The sequence below is a fragment of the Dermacentor andersoni genome, chromosome 11 (assembly GCF_023375885.2).
Source record: "Dermacentor andersoni chromosome 11, qqDerAnde1_hic_scaffold, whole genome shotgun sequence".
NCBI classification, from domain to species: Eukaryota; Metazoa; Arthropoda; class Arachnida; order Ixodida; family Ixodidae; genus Dermacentor; species Dermacentor andersoni.
The window spans coordinates 42,979,935-43,002,149 of NC_092824.1; the positions used below are offsets into that span (position 1 = coordinate 42,979,935).

At 47.4% G+C, this 22,215-nt stretch overlaps 1 protein-coding gene across 1 annotated transcript; it reads right to left on the bottom strand.

The window, feature by feature from the left end:
- Positions 1-256: 256 nt before the first annotated feature.
- Bdp1 (transcription factor TFIIIB component B'' homolog Bdp1) lies at positions 257-22,189 on the bottom strand. The gene is made up of 6 exons (XM_050167506.3): positions 21,360-22,189; positions 19,607-19,709; positions 17,644-17,750; positions 13,735-14,134; positions 8,828-8,882; positions 257-3,712 (listed from the first exon to the last, which is right to left on the bottom strand). The coding sequence occupies exons 1-6, from the start codon at positions 21,797-21,799 to the stop codon at positions 3,237-3,239; spliced, it is 1,581 nt and encodes a 526-aa protein (XP_050023463.1). The 5' UTR covers positions 21,800-22,189; the 3' UTR covers positions 257-3,236.
- Positions 22,190-22,215: the final 26 nt, after the last annotated feature.

The window sequence follows — 22,215 nt, forward strand, 5'->3', positions numbered from 1 at the left end:
TTGGTGAAAAATCGAGCTTTGTAACGACACGCTATGCATCTTGCAATCTAATCGGTGCAAGCATTTGCAGAAATTGCCAAGCCAGGCACAGCGCAAGGCACAGAGTTTACAGTGCACTGCATGTTCCACCTACAGGTTCTCGGCAACCTGATTACACAGGTGGAATCACTGTTTAGCACCTCAGCAAGTGCCCCCTCAGAATAGCAGAAACTATTCTCAAGGCCATGCTTTTGGGTACTGCATGCGGCACAAAGTGTTCTGAAGGTCACCTACTTGGAGAAGGTTTATTTGAGCAGGAATTGTGCAAAATCCATTTCTACTTCTTTTAGCAAGTGCACAGCATCGAGAAAGACACCGTAACCAAACAGACATTTGTTAAACAGACATCACCAGTTACGGCTTCAAATTCAGGAAAGCCCCTTGCGTGATGGGAAAAAAATTTCTCGCCAGGGACTTATCATTCAGGTCAGAAGCAGGCAGTTTGTACAGGGCTTTCACTTTATATCTCGGATAAGCATGGTGGCCAGCACAAACAACAGGCCTACCATCTCCTGAAGCCTTCAGCCAGACCGTACTGTCTACTGCAAAAGTTTGCCTAGCAGTTGGACTAGACATAAGCCATGTAATACCACTCTGCTCCTACTCGTTCAGTGTACAGACTTGTAGTAAGCTAAGCTTCTCCATACTCTCAGATTAGTACAGTACTGGCAGCGAAAGCACAGTAACAGGTTGATGTCCTATTGAATTACAAGCACTTTGGGCTGGGAACTTACTTTGAAAGTAAAGTGTGCAACGCCCATATTGGCAAAACTTCTCAACTTGTTTTAGCACTGACAGACACAAGGAGAGGGTACAGGACACACAAAGCATTCAGTGTGTCCGTGTCTGTGAATGCTAAAAAACAAGTTCACCATAAACGGCCAACTTGCCCAAATCACTACACTGACTGGATCTTTTTGCTTAATTGTTCATCCTCAAGACATTCATATCACCACACCGACTGCTATCGTGACTGGCAGCCACCTGAACATAGACCAATGTTATGCAAAGTAAGTTTCACAAAGAACAGGCCCAGATTATCAAAAGCAAAGACATATAGCTCAGTGTGCAACCAAGGCTAACTACAAACTATGTAGTGAATCTCTCATCATACCTCTGGCATTTCAGAGCTCTCAATAAAGATGGAGTTCAATGGAGATCTAAAATTGCAAAAGAATGCAGCCCCAAGGCCCACTACATGGTTCAGTCTGCCTTGGTAGCAAGCCGAGCACATCTTTCGCTTCTGATAATGTACTATCAATACGAAGAGAAGATCAGTGCAAGATACTGAGGGTCAGAGTGATAACATTACAGCACGTGGCATTGCAGATCATGAACACACCAATAGGCAGAGTGCAGGGCCATTCCCACTATTCAGTCACAGGGGTGATTCAGCAGATAGCTCTTATACCCAAGCAATTCTTTCTTCTGATAAGCGGCCAGCTTCCAGGGAAATGACAATGATCTCCTGAACTAGCTCAAGACTGACGAGCCGGAACAGCCCAGCATCACTATCAGTAAGCACAATGGCATGTAATGCAATACAGCTACACTTGTGCTATCTTTTATTCTCAACGATCAACCTGCCATCTGTATTTGGTTCTTCATTGACTGGACCACGAGACAATTCTTTGTTTTGTGGCTCAACAGGCCACACAGGTTGGTGCCCACCTCCATTTATCAACTCCGGGTGGTGCACAAGTCAAGAGCGCAAAAACAGTTGCACAAAGGTTGCGGCGGGCACCCAACATACAGCTAGGTTACAAGCGTCTTTAACGTAACAGAGGCTGGTAAACTCTTGATACCCACGCGTACACCTTGACATGCAACTGTTTCTGGCCAATCAGCGACTTTGCAGGTGAGGCGGCTAACGACAAATACATATGCCATGTTACGGAAAAGTGAACTGCAGTGCCTCTGCCATGAACTTGCCATTTCTGCAGTACAAGCATCTAGTTCAGCCACTACCATCAAACAGTGCTCGTTCAAACCATACGTTCTGTGCAGTAAACACACGAAATGCCTCGAAACCATCTGTTAGAGTACGCTCGCAGTGCAGCAGCCAATAGGCCCTTCCCCTTTTAAGAGAGCCCTAGTTGCACTTGGCCTGAATGGCCACTGCCGGATCTTCCAGAATAAATACCGTATTAATACTGGAAGTGTAAATGCTTTCACCCGGCATATGATCTATACAGGAACTACATTCATCCGAGAGTTTCCACTACGACAGGAAACCAAACTATGCCAACAGGACGCTTATATAAAGCACAATTACGCCTGTTCATTCACGTCAGCACGATTAAGAGAAATGTCCACACACAAAAAGAAGTCTCTTAAGTTTCCTGAGAGCACATGGAACATAAGTGCAGCCTCAAGTGCAAGGGCACTTAAAATAAAATATGGCGTCTTCAGCAGACGGCCGACACATTAGGCTGAGAGGATCAGCAATAAATAATAGCAATGCTTGACTGTCACATATATGAAGTAATATTGCCATGTGACCTCTATGCAGATTTCACGCAAAATGGCAGCTATTTCAAAGATGTAAGAGTGGCTTTGGTTGGTTAGCTTCTGTTTTAGGAAGCACAAAATGAGTCCCATTCATTGCAGGCTCTCTCGTCAGTGAAGCAGACGACGTTTTCACGCGCACTCCTACACTCGATAAGACGCTTCGCTTGGTCACATGATCGTAAGCAACGCCAGTTATGTGAGAACATGCGTCGAGATACAAGTGAAACGACACTGACAAGTCTGACGAGATGGTTCTAGTCAGCTAGGACTGTCACACAAAATGTGCAAAGGCAACAGTGTGGAAAGATTGCACTGGCATTGCCGAGCCGCACCTCGCTTAATTTTTGCTACGGCACACCATTTGGACAGCGTAGGGAATCGGCAAAGCACGAGGCGAGTGGGGGGTAAGCATACCTCTAGGCGCCTCGCCTTTCCATTGGCCCAACAGTACTGTGCCACCATCCAAGTGCACCCGCACAAAAGCTCACTTCCACGCTAAGCGTGAGCAAAGGTACACGTCCGAACGTGCGTACCGCGAATGCGCTGGGGTCATGTTCACGTACAAACACACAACGTCCACCACAACACGTAGCATGTTCGAGAGTGCACCAAAACACACCAGGTCCCGTGGGTGCCTACACGCACACAAGCACACACATGCACACATCCACAGAAGCAAAACACTACTAGGAGGCCGCGGAGGGCGGGGCTGTCGCAACGCGCGGCAAGGGTGGACTGCTGAGACGTGCAGCAAGTTCGCTGCTCGCACCGCCCTGCGGCGGTGCCACCACAAACACATGCACCACCTGCTCCTGTGTCCGGCTGGCGTAGAACACCAGCTGCCCAGCCTGCAGCCTGAGTGGTGGCGTCGTCCCGACCGCTGCGCTTCCCGGCACAAGTGGTCCCACTGTCGTTGCAGACTCGGCCGTCCCTGTGGCGTGCCCCGTCGTCTCCTCTGCGGTCTTGTCTGGTTCCGGCTCGTCCTGGATGATGATCTCTTCGTGCACCACCTCCTCTTCGACCACTTCCTCTTGAACGGTGATGTCTTCCGTGGGTGGGGTTTTGCGCTTGCGGCCCCTTCCACGCTTAGGCACGGGCTCTGGTTCGTCAGGCTCGTCGGTCTCTTCCTCCAGGCCCTCGGGGTCAAACTGGGTGGGGTCATCTGCAAACGACAATGAACAGTGGATGATAAATAACCTGCCACCACTGACAACTAATTACATTTCACGTTTCAGACACACTACATCTGGAGCATTGGCACACAATTTGGGCTGTGGAAAGAGCTTTAAAAAGGTGCAGCCGACATTACACAACGCACAGACATGCTAGAAAAACAATGCATAATTAACGGGGTTAAGCACCACAACGCTGTGTGCTCGAATTAATCAAAATGTTCTGCTGCTTTGTTTCACCACATACAGTTGAACCTCATTATAACAAAGTTGTATGAAACACAAAAAGACCTTCTTTACATACAGTACTTATTATACACATATCTGCCGCATGCTGATATCAACAAGGAAACTTTCACATTCTCTTTGTTATATCTGCATTCGTTAAAGGCATCTTGAACTACCTGTCAGGGTCGGTGAAAAAACACAGTCCGCAGATAGCATACGCTGCTGCAAACATCTCAGCCAAACTTTGCAGTTGTACGCGAGATGTGGAGCTTGCAAGTGGAATGTGAAGTCACGTCGTTCTCAAACACTCTCTTTTCAACAGAAGCCTTCTCCTCACTATTTTTGGGCTGCTATATTTCATCATATAAAAGACTCCCATATGTGGCTGCTATTGGCCAATAGCTGACGTAAATCAAGAACAATGGATCAGCACGCTTTTTCCTACTATTACTGTAGTTTAATAAACGGGCTGGGAAATCTGCATTCTGAATTTCAATAGAAAATACGTACTTCCTGTATGATTATTATGCTGTCGCTGGCGACCGTCTGCAAACGCTCAGCCGCGCCCAACCGCGTGGGAATGGAAGTTTGGCCATACTGCTTACCAGTGCCATAGCCATCGGGTCTTGCTAACTTCTATTACTTTTGAACACTCAACTAGCCTCGAACCACACGAAACATAAGGTCAGACCAGGCGTACACTTGCCGGTGCGCGCTCACTCCTGGCGAGACACCTTGGCAGACTTTCCTTTGTATTGAGCTACAGCATGCGCAATTTGGATGTGGCTACTATCCTTTGGTCAAGCTGGTGCAGGACAAAGCTGGTCCACACCACATAGCACGGCCAGACTGGAGCACGTGAATGGGAGCGCAGCCCTGTCGTGCACCTAGTTAGCCACTACATTTGCATGTAGCTGCGTCTACCACAGCGTAGATGATGACACAGTGCCATTCAGTAGACAGAGCACTGTGGGCACCACCCCGCTCCGCCGTAGAAGGAACAGTAGCACCGCGAAGGGGATCATAAGCAATCTCTGATTACCAATAATGCCGCTTCTGCTGAATGCACTGAACTACTTTTTGAGGCAAAGTATTTCTGAAATAGTCTGTTTTAATGTCAAATGCATTTCTTGACTTGGATGAAAAGTGGTTCAGGACCCCTTTAAATCGAGTTTAAACTGTCACCATTACCAGCTAAACCTATTGTTCTCAGCCTAACTCTTTGACTAGGACTCCCACAGCTGCTATTAAAAGCTGCCTATGGTTTCTAAGAATAAATGTGACAGCCACTGTTCCTATATTGAAGACAAAGCCCACAACTTTTGCATATGCTCAGCTGCTGTAACAATCTTGCTTCTGTGCGTCAGCAGCAGTAGATGCAGTATAGGCAATATTGCTTTCATTTCAGGAGTGCCAATGTCGTGGAGTATAGCAGGAACCGTTCCTCAATTCTGTGAGCACTGAAGAAAAGTTAACATTGTCATCGGGAAACAATGAATGCATCTGCACGACCACTGTCATGCACAGAAATCGACGATAATACAGGAAAATCTTATTAATATGAACTCAAAGGGGACCGGAAATTTATATGAATAAAACTGAATTTTCACTAAGAAGAACCCTTTTAAATATAGCGCCCTCAATTGTGCGGTACAGTGTGCAAAGCCAAAACTGCCACTGGGCTCACACTGAAAAACTCTTGTCTTTCTTCACTAGCACACGACGACAAGTATGACAAGAAGCCCATGTTTGATATAACAAGTCCAAGTAAGATAAGATTGCACCTTGCATGCCGTTTGCTGTGAGTGCTAGGGGAAAAAATTCACCGACGATTACCATACTCTCTAATGCGAAACTTGAGTGCAGCTGCATACATGTTTTCATTTCGCGATATATTGACTGGTGCGGACAATTTGTCGTGTGGCACGTTGCAAACGGAGCAAAGTGTGGCGCGACTGCCTCGCTAATTGTGACATGTGGGTGCAATTCACAGCAACCACCTGCTTTGCTCTGTTTCCATACAGACGACACATGCTACTCAAGCGACATCTTGCAGCGATCGTCGCCGCAAAGCCTGTCGTGCGCGGCATTACGCTTTTCTCCTCACGCTTTCGCGTACCCTCCTCCTCTGCTTTCCTCCTTGCACTCTCTTCGCTATCGTCGCCTTTCATGCCCCGCTGTGCTCGTTCGCTTGGTTACGAGGACGCCGAGGGACGGCGCCGACGCTCGCTGCAGGAACGGCCGCCTAAAATCTGCGCTCTAGAATGAGCGAGGGTGACCCAAGAAGGATGGTGGCTTGATGTGCGCCGTCCTCCTGTGTGCCCAATGTTGGAGATGATTTGCGCACGCCAGGAGTGGAGCGTAAGTGAGCACAAGGTAATGTGATCAAGTACAGTAATCCCTCGTTATAACGAAATCGCTTTATTCGAAATTTCTTCCGGTCCGGACCCAAACGGAAGCATTTTAAGCTGCATTACTCCAAGCGCACGAAGAGCCTGACCCGCTCAGAGCGAAGTGGCGAGTGAAGGCTCGGCGGCGACCCTTTTGCGCATGCAGTGTCAAATTATTACTGCCGGCTGATTAGTCTCATGCAGGCACAGAACAGGCCACAAAAGTACCAAACCCACGACCGACGACTGCCTAGTAACGAGTACTAAACAAGTGCCGAGTGCTCCCAGCTGTTTTCTGAGGAGCAAACGGAAGCTGTCAGATTCCATGGTGCAGTACACCCTAGCCTCGGTCACAATTGCACCGCTGGTGTTCCCCGTGATAGACTCCACACGAAAATAATGTTTTCCTCACGCTTTGTAATGCCAGAAAACCGTGGTTTCTTGGATGCCAAAAAGTGGCCAAGAGACAGTGGGCATACTTGCGCCGTAGCCTTCCATGAGGTGAGCTCGATCAGCAAAGTTTTATTGCTCTAAAGAGGACATCTAGTGCTGAAACATGCCGAAAAGCACACAAGAAGTGTTCCTCCGACTATAAGTGCCATGTCTGACTCAAGGAGCTACGTTAACAAATCGGGAAGACGACCTTGGGGAAGCCAGTCTAGAAATTTGCTCGCCGCTCGCCATAATCGGCCTGCGTCGCAATAAAACACTGCCCCTAGCTTCGTTGCACTTTTTACAGTACAAGTCAATTGATAACTTGCTGAAAACATGAAAAATCCAAGCGTTTCTTGCGGCGACTCAGGCTGTCAACATGGCAGGTCAACGCAAGCTGGTGTTTCCCTGGTGATTTTCTTGAGGCGGTCATGCTCGATTCGCGCCATCCAACTTTAGGCTAAATGGTCTAAATAAGTGGTAGGGTCATTGACTTTTGTTCCGACATTTGTCAATGGTGCGGACGTGACTGTGCACAAACACCGAATCTCGAACCGTAGAATTAGCACAGTGTCATCGACAACGGTGCACCGAAAAGTTTTGCAACCTTCACGGCTGCATACCTCGGGATAAAGTTGCCCAGCGATCATGCAAAACATTCAGTTTTCACAATCACGCTACATACCCACAATGAGCGGCTAATCGTTTTTTAAGCACAATAAACACAACTTTAGACTCTAGCCACGGCATTTGTGGCGCCTTCCAGCGCAATACTCTCACATTCCTTTGTGACCTCTGCACCCTACCCCCCTATAAGAGCAGCCACTGCCTTCTCCTCCTCATTCGCTTTCCAGTCTGCAAGCGGTTTGGATGCCAGCCACTCCTCCCACTCGCCTTCGTGTCAACTCCTCGCCTCCTTGCTGCCAGTTTCGACATCGTTGCTCCTCCAAAGCTGCCCCCTTCCGGTCTTTACCGCTTATATAATGCATTTTTTTTTCACCGTTTTGCTCACTTTGTTATAATGAGGGATTACTGTACGTGCTGAGAGGGAGGGGGGAGGCAGGCGTAAGTGAGCATGCATGATGAAACGTGATCAGGCACGCTCTAGAGGCTCGTTCCTGCTCCTTTTAAGCCGGATAGGAAAGGAGGGCACACACTGGTCTGCTTGCTTCGGGTCGGTCTCGGCTTCCCACATGTCATCCTTACGGCATGTGACCTTACGGTATCTAGTGCCGCATCAAACCTGTGCCTGTGGCTCAGGTTTGTATGAAAAGCGGTCCATGAGAGAGACATTTTGTTCGAAATAACCATTGCGCGGCTTTCTCTATTCCAACACATGGGACTTTGCCAGGACCAACAGAGCAGTTCTAATTATCCATCATTTTGAATTAAGAGATTTCTAATTACCGGGATTTTACTGTACAGTGCAAACATTGCCATCATCAGACAATGGCAGTGTTACTACAAGTCCAAGATGGTAGCACTCCAATGCATCTAGTATACAGACGTCTGTAAGTAGGATTCAGCATTTTCAGTTTGAACCAGAAAAAAAAAGTCCGCCAAATTTATTTTACCGAATTCGGTTATAACCGAAAAAGGGGAGTTTCTTCAACTTGCCAGGTGCTCGAGTAACTGAGTTACTCGAACGTTCCCGACTGTTCTTGCGGATGCGTGAAGACGCAAGCGAGCGGGTCTCCCGTCTCCATTGTGTAACCTCCTCACCACTGCCTGGCATATACAGGCTACCGGACGGGGTGGGGAGGAGGCCTGTCGTTGCTTACATTGTGATTTATGTTCTTGAAGTTGCCCTTGACGCCATTTTACACCCTTTTATTTTAACAGCAACGCTAAAACCAGCTCACATACTCGCTGAGAGAAAATTGAAAATGTGTTTAGCTGTATATAGATTCACCGATAAAAAAACAAAAATGTGCGTTCAAAGCAAAAAATTGAAAATACTGAACCGTACTTATAGCTGATGCTCTACTCAATGACACTGCCTTGAGGAGAGGCTTCAAGACAAAGCCTTGTGCGGATTGCAGCAGCTTCACTCACTGATTGTGCGGTCCACGAGCTCCCGGTTGCGGCGTTCCTCACGCTTGAACTTGTTCTGCAAAGCAGACAGAAGGTGAAATCTATTTAAACATGACAACAACCAACAATACACAGACAAAAACAAAAACTACGGATGGAAAGTAAAAAATATATATATTTACTCGCATAATGAACGAATTTTTTCCCCCAAAGGATATGTGGTGCAAAGTTGGGGGATGTGTTTATTATGCGGGATAAAACTTTAGCAATTCTTTTTCCGCAGCCACCTCTAAAAAAGTCGCAGTTTCAACTGAAACGCGAACCATCAATTACCATATCAAATGCTTAGAAAGCTTTACTAAGTAAGGGTAGTAGATTTATCGGCTGTATAAACTTGCAAGCATGAACACATCAAAGTGGATGACTGCGGACGCTTGCCATCAGAATTCTGGCATGAGGAAGTGTGGCACCAGCAGCAAGCAAAGTGAACGTCGTGCTTTGTATCACTTCAACGCAAACCGAGCAGTGAGAACACAGCACACACAAAGGTATGAGCTGCCGCCGCACCTAGACTCAGCTGCCGACGTAGATCGCTTTCAAGGTAGGACGCACGCCGCCACGCAATGCACAGTTGCTGCCAGAGTAAAACGCCGCCGCCCCTCCCTCCCCCCAGCACCATGCGCGTGACAGATGACTCATTCCCTCCCCGCTTTCCACTCTTGCGTGCACGAGATTGAGCCGCAATTGTTGGCTATCCTCGCGCAATTTCACTTGCACCCACAGCATGCGACGACGATGACACCGAAAATGCGCCTGGAGCGTCCATATAATTGCTGTCGCAATAAAAGTAGGAGACACACGGTGCGATTTGTCGTCCGATACGGTGTCTGACACAATCGTACCCACCGGACGGCATATCAGACGCCAAATCGTACCATGTGTCTCTTACAGGGTGCTATCATTATATAAGGAAAAGAAGAAAACACACTTCTTGACTGGAAAAGTGGGGGCTTCGTTCAGTATGCGAGTAAATACGGCATATATATATATATATATATATATGCTATGCAGATTGAACGCACCTGCTAGAATCTCTGAGGTGAAGCTTTCGTGAAGTGGTTAAATAAATGCTATCCAACTAAATTTCATGCATACAAGTGTCTGTTTTCACCCTGCGCAACGTGTAACCTCGTTGAATGTTCATGTTAATGTCCCAAAGAAAAGTCAAGGATACAAACAGATGACGCAGCGAAGGGCTTCGGGTTATTTCAGCCGCCAAGTAACCAAAGCTTGCTACACGAGAGTTCTGCATTATAATTCCATCAAAGTACAGCAGTGATGACTGGGAGTTGGACCTGTGACCTCGCACGCCACTGCTACTGGTTAACCATGGCAGACAATAAGGTGAGCTGATTTGAACTGACTTTCCAGTTTCAGTAGAGCCACGTGCATTTTTATGAGAAAGAACCTTTGGCAATTCAAGCACATGAAGCTGTGTGGCGGTTAACTCAGAAAACATTCTCCGCTTGCGCCCCGATGCTTCTCACAGGAATCCGACACCTGAATGAAAACTTGGAGCACCCCATCCTGCTCCGTTGAATGCTCCTATGCTTTCAGTAGAGTGTTTTCGTAACACTGCAAACACTCCAGCACACATGGCCCTGGATGGCATGACGATGAAAGGTTAGGCACACTCGCACTTGGATCTGCTGAAAACCTGAATGCTTTTCGGCATTGCTTTGATCCCCTTCAAGTTACAACATATTTAAAACTCGCGACGCAAATGAACAAATGTTTGAACACAAGTGAGGATTGTGTTGTATTTGTGGAAGCGTGCTTTTCCTGACTGTTCAACAGAATTAATTTCCCCCATACTTGACTCATGGATTGCTGGGAGTTTATTACTGGCATGGAGAAGCCCTTTTACCAGGGTGTCTACCAACCGGGAAAACCTGGAATTCTCAAGGATTTTGAGTAGTCTGAAAAAACTCCGGGGAATTTGTGCCTCTATCAGGGAAAATTACCTGTAATTTTATTGAAAGGGTCGAAATACGTGGTAATGCTGGCTCGAGTAACAGACAGGAATCGTAATAATTTGTCCTTGATGCCCTGTCGTCGGCTGGAGGAGTTGCCAGTGCACAGTCAACGACCGACTTTCCAAATTCCCGATAATTTGGACGGAAGCGTGGCACCACCACGTACCCCATAGAGTCAATGTATCACAACGTCTGAAATTTCGGACACAAAAACTTTTCGCCGTCCGATTTTCCAGACGTTTTGCCATGACAGCAGGTCCGAAACGGCATTAATCAAAGCCACCACCGCTGCCATTTTGATTACCTCGAACTGACACCCTTGCAAGCAGATCCGCTGACACGTAGCCACCACTGCGGCAACGCTAGGCCTAGCTGCTTCGACGTTCGCTATGAAGTTTCTTGCCGTTGGGTGCCGCACTTTTTATTGAAAGAACTCGCTGCTGTCAGCAATGGCATGGACTCCACCTTTGTGGTCCTTCGCGATTGGCTTAGAAGCTTGGAAAGCACGTGGCGTTGCATTATGCCGGTTCCCGAAAGTCGGCTTCACCTTTGTACAGAAATGTTACTTGGTGAAGCATACACAAAAGTATTGCAGTGAAGCACAACAAGCGTGGGAAAGGGCTATTGCCACGGGACACACTATGTATTCCTTAATTATACACGTGTGTACCCAGTCTTTCCTGTCACAGTATGAGCACCAATATGCCTAATACGTGTACTGACAGGCCTTCAGAGCATTTTCGAATGTGCCTGTGGCGGTTTGAGCCCTTAAGGGCAGTAAATGACATGCATTTATTTTATCCAATTGGCCGATTTTTCTGACGTTTTCGCGGCCCCTAGGGAGTTCGAAAAATCGAATGTGGACTGTGCAACTGACTATGAAAATGCTTCAAATGGTCCGTGGGGTGAACAAGTGGCGGAAGGAGGACAAGAAGAGAAAGGACCTACGCATTGAGGAATGAACGGGAATGGAAGCTAGCTGCCGCCATTTTGAAGGAGCTTGAGCTCAAAAAACAAAGTGTTGGCCGATGCCGAGATGCAGGTGTCTCTCATCCAAACCAAAATAAACTCTTTAAAGCAGTGAAACACAACACTGAGCCGTCGTGCGCGGGCTGAGAGTATGTCGGGAGAGTTGACATTGACTTACAGGCTGTTGAGAGAGAATCAACAATTGTGACAAAGTTCAGGCCTCATACCACTGAGCTTGCTATCAGTTGATAGAAATAGCTCACATTCGAAAATATTTGCTTCTGTGTGCATCTCCTTTTTATTTGTATTTGAGGATGTCCGACTCAATTTGCAATTTTTTTTTCGAAGACATTTTATATGCTGTGCATTTTACTAACTCCTCCCTTCTATTCGTTTTTTGAATAACATAAACGCTACTCTTTAGTATTCAAATTGGATTAAGTCGTTTTTTTTTTTAAATTTTTTCATATGCTTACTAGACAGTGACAACATCGGGCGATTTGGTTTCAGCCCGTCTTGACATAAAACGTAGTTCTGCATCACTCAGGGAATATTGCAAAAGCACTCAGGGAAAACCTGGAAAACTCAGGGAATTTGGAAATGTCAACTTGGTAGACAACCTGTTTTACCTCATTATCAAGGATAAACCTGCAGCTTTCCTGGTTGCTGTCTAGGGAAATGCAGCATGCTCTATTTACTATATACGTAAATTTTGCTTTCCCTCAGCCTCATGGCAATGCAACATTCCCTTTAAAGAGCCCCTCACCAGGTCTGGCCATTTCGAGCTGTCAAGCGCAGAGCATACAACGCACGATAATGATCGTGTCTGCAAAGTAATACACCGCCACGCACCGCGGAAAGATATGAAATTTTAAACCAAACGCCATTTGCCCTTCTCCTCTCGGCCGCTGCGCTCCAAGCCAGAAGGTGACGTACATGTGCTAGTGTGCTTACTACGTACATGTGTTTGCACTGTGACGTCGCTTGTGGTGACACGTGACTGACAATGATTCAAGGAAACATCTGTTATTTGTGTAATACATAGCTTGAATAGACTAATTAAAGCTTAGAGAAATAATAAAACACATAAACCAAAAGTCTGCATGTTTTTGTTTTACTTCTCATTGTAGCAAGAGATGTACTTCCGTTTCGTCTGCTTGTTCCCATGTCGTGCAGTCACCGAAACTACGTCATTTTCTACCATGTTTCAGCACACGATCATGCTCTGTGATCAGCTTGTGTCTTCCTCAGTACTGTATTCGTGTAGCACTGACTTTTATGGCTGGTCAGGTGTTCTCGTGCATAGCTTTCAAAATCATGCGCTGCGCGAAACGAGACAGTCACAACAGCTCATGCACGACGCTGTCAGCGGAAATGTGCTCTGATGCAAAAAAGCAAAAAAAAAAAAAAAAAAAAAACCGGGGCCCATGATCATGATGTATGCGTCACGCGATCCCCAAGCTCCGGTATGGGAGAACACAGGGAAGGAATTTCGCTTGCGGAGGCTAGATGGGGCAAGTGGAGAGAGTGTCTGTTTGCGGTGAAGCGCAACTCCTGAAATCATGAGTTCGCGGCACTGAAATATTTTGGCTATTTATGAGCCGATCTGAAAATTTTTTGCGGCAGAACACTCCCTAGAGGACACATAACTTCCCATGTATAACCAAAGTTTTCTGAGCGGCCTGGTAAGGGGCCCTTTAAAGGCGGCTTCTAAGCAGCATGGAGCACATTGCCGTGAAGTCGAACCTAAAATTAAAACCCATTAATACTAGCCCCTCTAAGTCAGAACGTACATTTATTGAATGTTTAGTGCAGTATAACCACGCGAAATCACGGTCAGTGAATAAATGTGCAACTGAACTCTTCTGCTGTCAAGTGCTAAAGGTTTTGTGGGCAGCAGGGAAACAGACAGCGTTCACTCACCTTGAGGTCCTGGCGAGTGCGCTTGGGGAAGAAAGTGGCCATAAGTGTAAAGTCAGTGCCGCAGACACTGAGCGCCCGGTAGAAGCGCGCAGTCTGCGCCGGCGTCCACGTGCGCCGCCCCTTGGCATTCTTGCGGAACGACGCGTAGTTGGTCTCGCCACCCGTCTCGTATACAATGGCGCGTGTCGAGGGCTGTGCCACCTGCCGGCGGATCACCAGACTCTCCTCGTCCAGCGTGATCTCGCCGTTGGGACCGAGTCGGACTCGGGGTCCCACCTCTGCGGACTCGTCCTCCTCCTGCTCGGCCACATCGTCTACAGCCTCCTGTTCCTCCACATCAGCGACTGACCCAGTCTCCGGAACAGCCTTGTCCCTGCTCAACGTTTTGGATGACTTCTCACTGCAGCAAGCAACATGCAATATTTCTAAATGATGCGACAGGACAAGGGAAATTCACAGATAGAAGCAACTGACGCATGCACGCATCCTCCAATTCTTCGCACCTTGATGTCACGCTTGTCCTCATACAGCTGAACCGTGTTGAAATTGGATTCAACTATGCGAGCCAACAAGCCAAAAGCAAGCACTATTCTCAACATTCAGTAACTGCTGCTGCTGCCAGGATACTCTGCACTCGTGAACAATGCAGCCAGAGCTGTCATGGTGATTGAGCGGCTATTGCGTTCTGCTGTTGAGCACAATGTCACGGGCTTGACTCTCGGTCGCGGCAGCAGAATACAGATGGGAGCGGAATGCAAAGAAGCTCGTGTGTTTAGATGTGTGCACATTAAAGAACTCCAAGAGGTCAAAGTTAATCTGAAGCCTTCCAGTGAACTCTATCTCACAACTTTTGGTTGCTCTGGGACATTTAACCACATTAATCAATTGACTGAACACAACAGCTAGGAAAGTGATGCAGAAAAGGAAATAACAAGCCTATTTTAATACACGGGGAAAAAGGGACACTGAATGTGAACATGGCCTTGCGCAGATATTACAAATTGTAGGACACAGTGAAGTACATTTGAAATTTGCATGGCCAAACATTATTTCAATGAGTATTCTACTGTTTTGTCTAGGAGTGTGTGAATACAGTTGACTCTCGTTACAGTGAACCCTGATAATTTGACAAAAGATGTCCATCTTATCCGAAGTCTGCAATATCCGAAATGCCTCCCTTCCGAAACTTTGGCCGCAATGTGCAACAACATAGTAGTTGGATAGTAGTTTTATCAGCCGTATAAAGTTGTAAACATTCGCTTACTCACTAAATTAACTAAGCATGGTGTCATGCGCGTGCGTAGGTGAACATGAACACCTCTCTCTTGACGAGCGCGGAAAGTCGCTGTCATAACATTGGAGTGAGAAAGTGTGGCCGCAACAGCGGGCGAATTGACCTTCGCATTGTCTCTCGCTTCAACGGGAACTAAACGTTGAAAGCACAGCGCACGTGAAGCTGCCGGCACTGGGTGAACTTTGTCCACATTGCAGATCGCTTTCAAGATATGGCGGCTGCTTAGTATAAACACCCTCTCCCTCCCCCTCCCCCCCCCCCTTTCCGTGCCTTGTGCACGAAAGATGGCACGCTCCCGCCCCATCTTCCTTCCTCGCTAGCGCGTGCGATATTGAGCCACGATCGTTGGCTTACCCTGGCAAGTCAGCTGCTAGCCCGTGTCGACATGGCAAAAGTCCGCTTTATACGCCCGGTTTTGACAAAAATTGCCACTAATTTCATCCATTGTAGCCGATAGTCTGTAGTAGCGCAGTCCGTTAAAAGCGAACTTCGTTGCATTAATAAAATAGGTAGTGCAAACTAAGGTTGAAATATTGTCCGGTATATACGAAAGTCTGTTGTACGCTGGTCCGTTATATTGAGCGTAGACTGTATTCGATTTTTAAGCAAACCTTGAATAATTCAATTCACAAATCAAATATCTACTTTTTTTTTAGGCTGTGTGGTAGAGCGCGAAGGGGGTAAGGGGGCACAGCAAAAAAATGAGGACAACCGTGAAGATGAGTGTACCCTGTCCCGCTTCGCGCTGTACCAGAGTCTAAAATGGAAAACCAACTAGCCCAAACCGTCAACCTTCTAAATATCTACTATTTGGCTTTTCGAACATACGGTATATTCAGCAAAAGACCTGGCCACGGCTGGTGCCCTGATATATGCAGTGTTTCCACAGAGCGTGATCTCTGCATGTACAAGGTTCATCCCAGATGACAGGACCACATGAAACGATTCATGCAACCCGGACAGAGAGAACAACGAAAGCAGCGCGCATGGAAAGCACGGAAGCATGTGTGAAGATCGGGCCGAACAGCCACCAGAAGGCCGTGGGCCTCCCTATTTGAGAACCTATGAACAGGCAACAAACGATGCGCCTAACTCGACAGTGAAAAGGCGGCCGCTCTCGACCATCGGCACCAACCGCGTATGTCGCACCAATGAACGTGCGGAGCAGTGTCAAATCATGTGATGCGCAGTCCCTACTTTTTGTCTGTTGCGCAGATTGGCCTTGATGATCAGACAATAACTCACAGAAACCATCCGCCATAAATATGGGAAAGCCCTCCCGTTTTTCTGGACAAGAAATGGAAAGCAAAACTTGGAAAGCAACATAACTTCACTATTTACTGTTTGGTATTCAATACCAAATCTACTATTTGGTTTTCGCACATCCTTACTTTTAACGATATCATAAATGCATTATTGTTTTCTGGTGTCTTCTTCAGTGACACGGCTGCTTTCTCTAATGCACCTGTCTATGCTGACCCACCCTCACTGCTGTCGTTGAGCACAATAGTAGCGGCGCAACAGATATGCTGCATCCAGTGCTTGCATCCACATGATGCGCCATCTGACGATGGCCGTGAGGAACTGTTGCACGTAGTACACAGTCAAGTTCAGGGTTTCATGACTTTGCAGCCTGATCCTGTATTTTTGGCGATCGTTTGGCTCATCAGTGTATCGCGAGTGCCCTAGCAGAGCAGTGCAAGCCTCCGATATTGTACAATGTTCGTCACTGGCCGGGAGTGGACGTTTATCAAACAACAACAAAACAAATCATATATTTACACCAGCGTTTAGCAGCAGGCATTGCACGAAATCGGAAGCTTTGCAGTGCTTTGCTGGCACACTCACAAGAAGCTCTCAAGCACAGCAATTGCTATGGACATCAGAGCAGGACACGAACCCCTTAACGTGGTTTCAGAGGTGTGTCAGCTGCAGCATTCTGAATCTGACACTAGCTATGACTTAAATAAATCATGTTGATAGAGTGTTGAAGAGCCTTTTCCCAGCTGCTGCTAGAGAAAAAAATGTGCAGGGCAATTTAAAGTTCAGGAACAAATGAAATAAAACGACACAGTCACAGTATTCCACATATGTAAAATCTATGTGGCTGAAACTTCCGACATATTCCTAGGGGTGGACAGCAGAACCCAGATCAAGGACAGCAAGTGGACGATACGAGCACAGACTAACAACTGGAGCTGGGAGCTTTACAAAGGAATTCAAAAAGAGGATGGGAATCCTGTAGTGAGTGATGCAAAAGAAAATGACACACAATGTCAGAAGATAGAGATCTGGATTAGGGATCAAATTCAAATAGGTGACATTCTATTTAACATTACGTGAAGTGCAGGTGGTCATATCACATAAAATGCACACAGCAGATAGCAAGTGGACTGTTATAGCAACAGAACAGATGCCGACAGAACAGGAACATTGTCAAGGACAGCAAAGGATCAGATGAAGTGATGAGATTAGGAAACTTGTGGGCACAGTTCGGGCTCAGATAGCACAGAGAATGTGCAAATGAAGATCTCTGAAAAGGAAAGCTTTATCCTGCAGTGGACAGGATTGGGCTGATGGTGGTGACAAACAGAGCAACGTGCAAAGGAACTTACGGCATGGGGTTCCCAGGCGGATTGTAGTAGATGAGGTCCTGCATGGTCATGGCGCTGCGGTCCGTGGGTGGCTTTCGAGCACTCGTACGCCTGCTGCGACGCCGCACCTGCACGACGCAGAAGGTCAAGCAGCACATGAGTTGTTGCCTCGGCAACACCATCTTGTTGGCTTCTCCACTCTGCTGTGGAGAAGCCAACCTTGCAGGTGCGACACCTACCTGCTTGCCTCAGTGGCAGACTGTCCTACATGGAAATAATATTTTTAAATGTGCAGGGGGCAGGAAAGGACACATATAATAGCGTACCTGTATGCGTCTCTGTGTGCCTCACTCGGTTCTTTTCTTTTAGCACAGCTTGTACGACCAACTCGTACATTTTAAAAGCAATTGTACACATGGCTCTCTACTTGCACAGTGTGAGAAAAAGGGCCTAAAATATGCTCAAGTGAGACGAGTCGTCAAAAATTAAACAGGCTCTGTACGCTATTGCCGCTACACTGAGTTGGGCTACTCAGTGCACGGAGGGATTGTCATTGCCATATGGCTTTGAAACAAGATGGCAGACCTCTGCGCAACTCTGCTAGCACTGACACCTGCCGCTGTTTAACACAGGAATCAAAATGAAGACATGCCACCTGAAGATTTTTATCCTGGCAAAGCATTTTCTTAGGAAAGTTGGCTCATAACAAAATAAGTAAAAATGATAGCGGAAGGAGATGGACACCTTGCACAGGACAGGTGTTAATCCTTCACAGCGCCTGTCTTGTGCGCTGTGTCTTTGATGTAAAAATCCCAAGCTGGCTTCAAACCACTCTTGTAACTTTATAGTACATGTAAACATTCACATAGGAAACCTTGTCGTGATATTTTTAAAAATTAATTTACCAATCTTAGCTCCATTAAGCACCACAGTGTGAGTCAGCGGAGAATCGCTGTGTCACAATTTCTATTATATGACAAAGTCACACCTATATTCAGAAGTCAGAGCATCATTATTTCAATTTGTTCCCTCAAGGCGCAGGACCACTGAAGATTGCACCTCAACTTTAGAGTGTTGTCCTCAATTTTGTGATCTGAGGACTGTCACTCAAGGTTGACCAACCCTGCAGGGCAGTACATTTATCCAGTATCATAACGGAACCAATTACAATCCAATATCTGATCCTGTTGGTGCATGTAGTATAAGGACCCTGTCTCTGCTGGTTATAAACCCAGTCTTCTTTGTGCTCCAGAATCCCATGGCTTGATCCTGTTTTATAGGCTTGTCATAAGCAAAAGTTGACCTTGCTTTGACCTTGTCTTGACCTTGCCTCCAAAGGTCACGTTGACAGCTTGTATAAATGTTAAGCTTTATAAGAACAGAAAACTGGGTTAGTTGGGATTGACTTAGCATTATGTGTTGTAGTGTGATGCAAGACAAAGGTAACACAGCAGCACTTTGTATGTTACCACTGTCTTGCGTAGTGCTACAGTACATGATGCTCAATATGTGAGGACATATTAAACTTGCTGTAGACTTCAGCAGCCGAGACTTCAGTGGCCTTGGTGGCAGCATACACAAAGAAATATGTTATTTCGTTCCACACACGTTCGTACACATAAACAATGGCATGCTGTACTCCTGTACACAAAAACATTACACAACATTAAACTGGCACATTACCTCATTGAAAATGCCCCACCTCTACGAATGTTTGAGAGATATTCTGGCACAAAAACACCCGCCACAGTAACACCACTAGCGAAAAACGATGTAAACATGGCGAAAAGTTGATAAGCTTGCCAAATGCTGAGCTTGAACAAAACCATTCTAGGCTATATGCCTGTTAACAGCAGTACAAAGTCCCTTAAAACATGTATCTGCATTCCACACACTGGGGAAAGCATGTACAACCAAAATATTAACAAGGAAGCATTCCTTCACCATTACAGCTCGTATAAACAATTTACAAAAGGTGACTCACCTGCTTTTCTGCCTTGCGAGTCCGTGGCTCCGATGGCGTGTTAGGGGTGGGCACCGGCTGCTGAGGGGTTGACGGCTCTGTTACTTCGGATGGTCTGGCTACCCTGTAAGCATATATTTCACAAAAATGAGCCGAGTGTAGCACCAGCAAATGGCAGCGTTGTGTTGCTAGTCCAACACTTTATTTCTGCCCTATGCGTTATGCCAGGAAAGACCATGCACAATAAGTTTACCATGTTTCCACACTCTTCCTCAAAGTTTTATTCGGCGCCTGGATACACTGGTGCTTCACACACACACACACACATTTTTGAGTAGAAATGCGGATTTGAGGTAGTCTGTTTCATGTTTCTCAGAAGCCTTTGACTGCAGATGATCACCTTGAAACATAGGACCCAACACAAAGAGACAACAAGGCTATGATTTCGCTCAACAGCATACAGGAGGCTCAGGTTGAAATCGCTGAATTTGCTCAGAGGATTTGTAGTAGCTGCTAACTTCACCTTAAAGTCAAGCTCGTGAGGTTACCTAACAAACAAACAAACAAACAAACAAACAAACAAACAACACTGACATGAATGTGCAGACACTGCCCCCTGATGTGAAATACCGGGAGCAGTGGCCACCAACACTAAACAGTTGCAAGTCTGGGCTTGTCTGCTCTTCTACTTCCCAATCTGTCTCTTCAGAATACCAGTGCAAGTAACACACTCAACCAACTAGGCCTTATTGCTGCATTATTCGCAGTGAGAGCTTCATAAAAAGCAGACACAAGTGCCAAACTATGCTTTGCTTCAGGACAATTAGTCGCCAACTTGTCCAAATGCCTGGTCCACTTGACTTACTGGAAGCCTGATAGCAGTAGGTTTGTTCGATTCAGAAAAAGGTGCACGGCACCTCAAACGAAAAAGTGCAGGGGCTGCCGGGCTGCACCCACTCGCTGCAAGGTTGAAGGGTGCAGTGCATCGCGGCAGCACCTTGCCTTGCACCCCTTTCAATCGAGCACGGGGGTGCAGGGTGCACTGCTGCACCTCGGGGAATAGAGGGTCTAGATGCAGTGCACCGTGAATAGGTTGCAGAAGGTGCAGAGAAACTTGGCTGAATCGAATAGACCTAGTGTATGTCAATGACTGAAATCTTGTTATAAGCACATGAAATTTCAGTAGTGAAATGTTTGTTACTTTTAAGGAAATGCTGGTCATATGCACCATTTTGCCTTTTGTTACCTTACTGATCCTTATACCTCATTGCCGCAACTATGGTTAATTTTTACCAGCCTAAGTACTTTAATACATCTTTCAATCATGGCACAGGTATTTGTTGCATTGCACTCGCATCAGAATGCGGCCGTCGGGACAGGGAAATCGAATTCACGACCTCGTGGCAGGCAGCTGAATGCCATAGCTGCTATATTATTTGCACTCACACGAGTTGGGGTCAGCAAAGCTTTCTGTAGGGCTTTCAAACCCTACATTCCCGGCCAGCAAATGAGGCAACAAGACAGCAGAGACACGGAAAGGAATAGATCAACTCCGACAAATAAAAATTATGAAGCAAAAAAAAAGGAAAATCAGCATATAATATAATAATGCGCACACGGAAACCGATTGAATATGCCTGTGCAGGTGCTGGCTGAGCGCCAGTGCCCAAATCACGAATTCTTGCGTCACCCCGAGTACTTCTTCGGTTATCATCTGAATAGGACAATGTCGCGTTGTAGTACCTCGTGGCTTTTCATCCACGGCGGTACTTACTTTTGTGGAGACTCCGAAGCGGTCACGACGGGCGCTGGCCGCTTCGGCGGCGATTTGGTCACGGCGGGCTCTGGCGGCGGTGGGTCCGGAGGGTCCACTGGAGACTCCGAGACGGCGACCGCAGCGCAAGGCGGCTCTGCGGGAGCCGCGGTTGGGGTCAAGGGCTCTTCCGCCGGCACCGTGGCCGGCTGGTCTGGCACGCTCGCAACGTCGGGTTGGTCCGCAGCGCTAGGCTCATGCGGTGCAGGTGCCGGTGCTGACGAGGCAGCGATCGTTTGGGTGACGGCGACGCTGTCACCGGAACCCAACGTCGTCGAAGGCGGTGGAGGAGCCGCCGCCGGGGCTGGCGGTGCCGGCTTCCGCGGTCCCGACGCCGCAGGGCCGTCGCTCTTGCGCCCCAAGTTGGGTTTGATCTGGATCCGGGAGCGCCTCGTCGACATTGCGGAAGTGTCTCGCGGATCGCCTGCTGCTTCGCGTACTCGCAACACGCCGTAAAATGCCGCTCACCAAATACGCGACGAATGCCTCTAAAAGGAGTCGGCCACGCACGGTGGTGCTTGGACGCGTGGTGACGGCGTCGGCATGTCAGGTCAAGCGGCCGCGGCTGGGATGAGTCGAGTTTCACCGGTGTGGCGCACGCTCACCGCCGCCGCGTCTTTACCGATGCGAGACGAGTCGTGCGGGTATTGTGCAACGTGCAGCGCTAAGCAGTACGGCAACTGATAACGACGCCCAACACGACGGAGCCACGAAACGACCGCTTGGCGCGACAAGAGCACGGCGAAACCCAAAGAGCTCGGAACCTCGACGGGATCAAGGCGGTCGCTGCAAGGTGCAAGGTGCCAAGCTTAGCGTT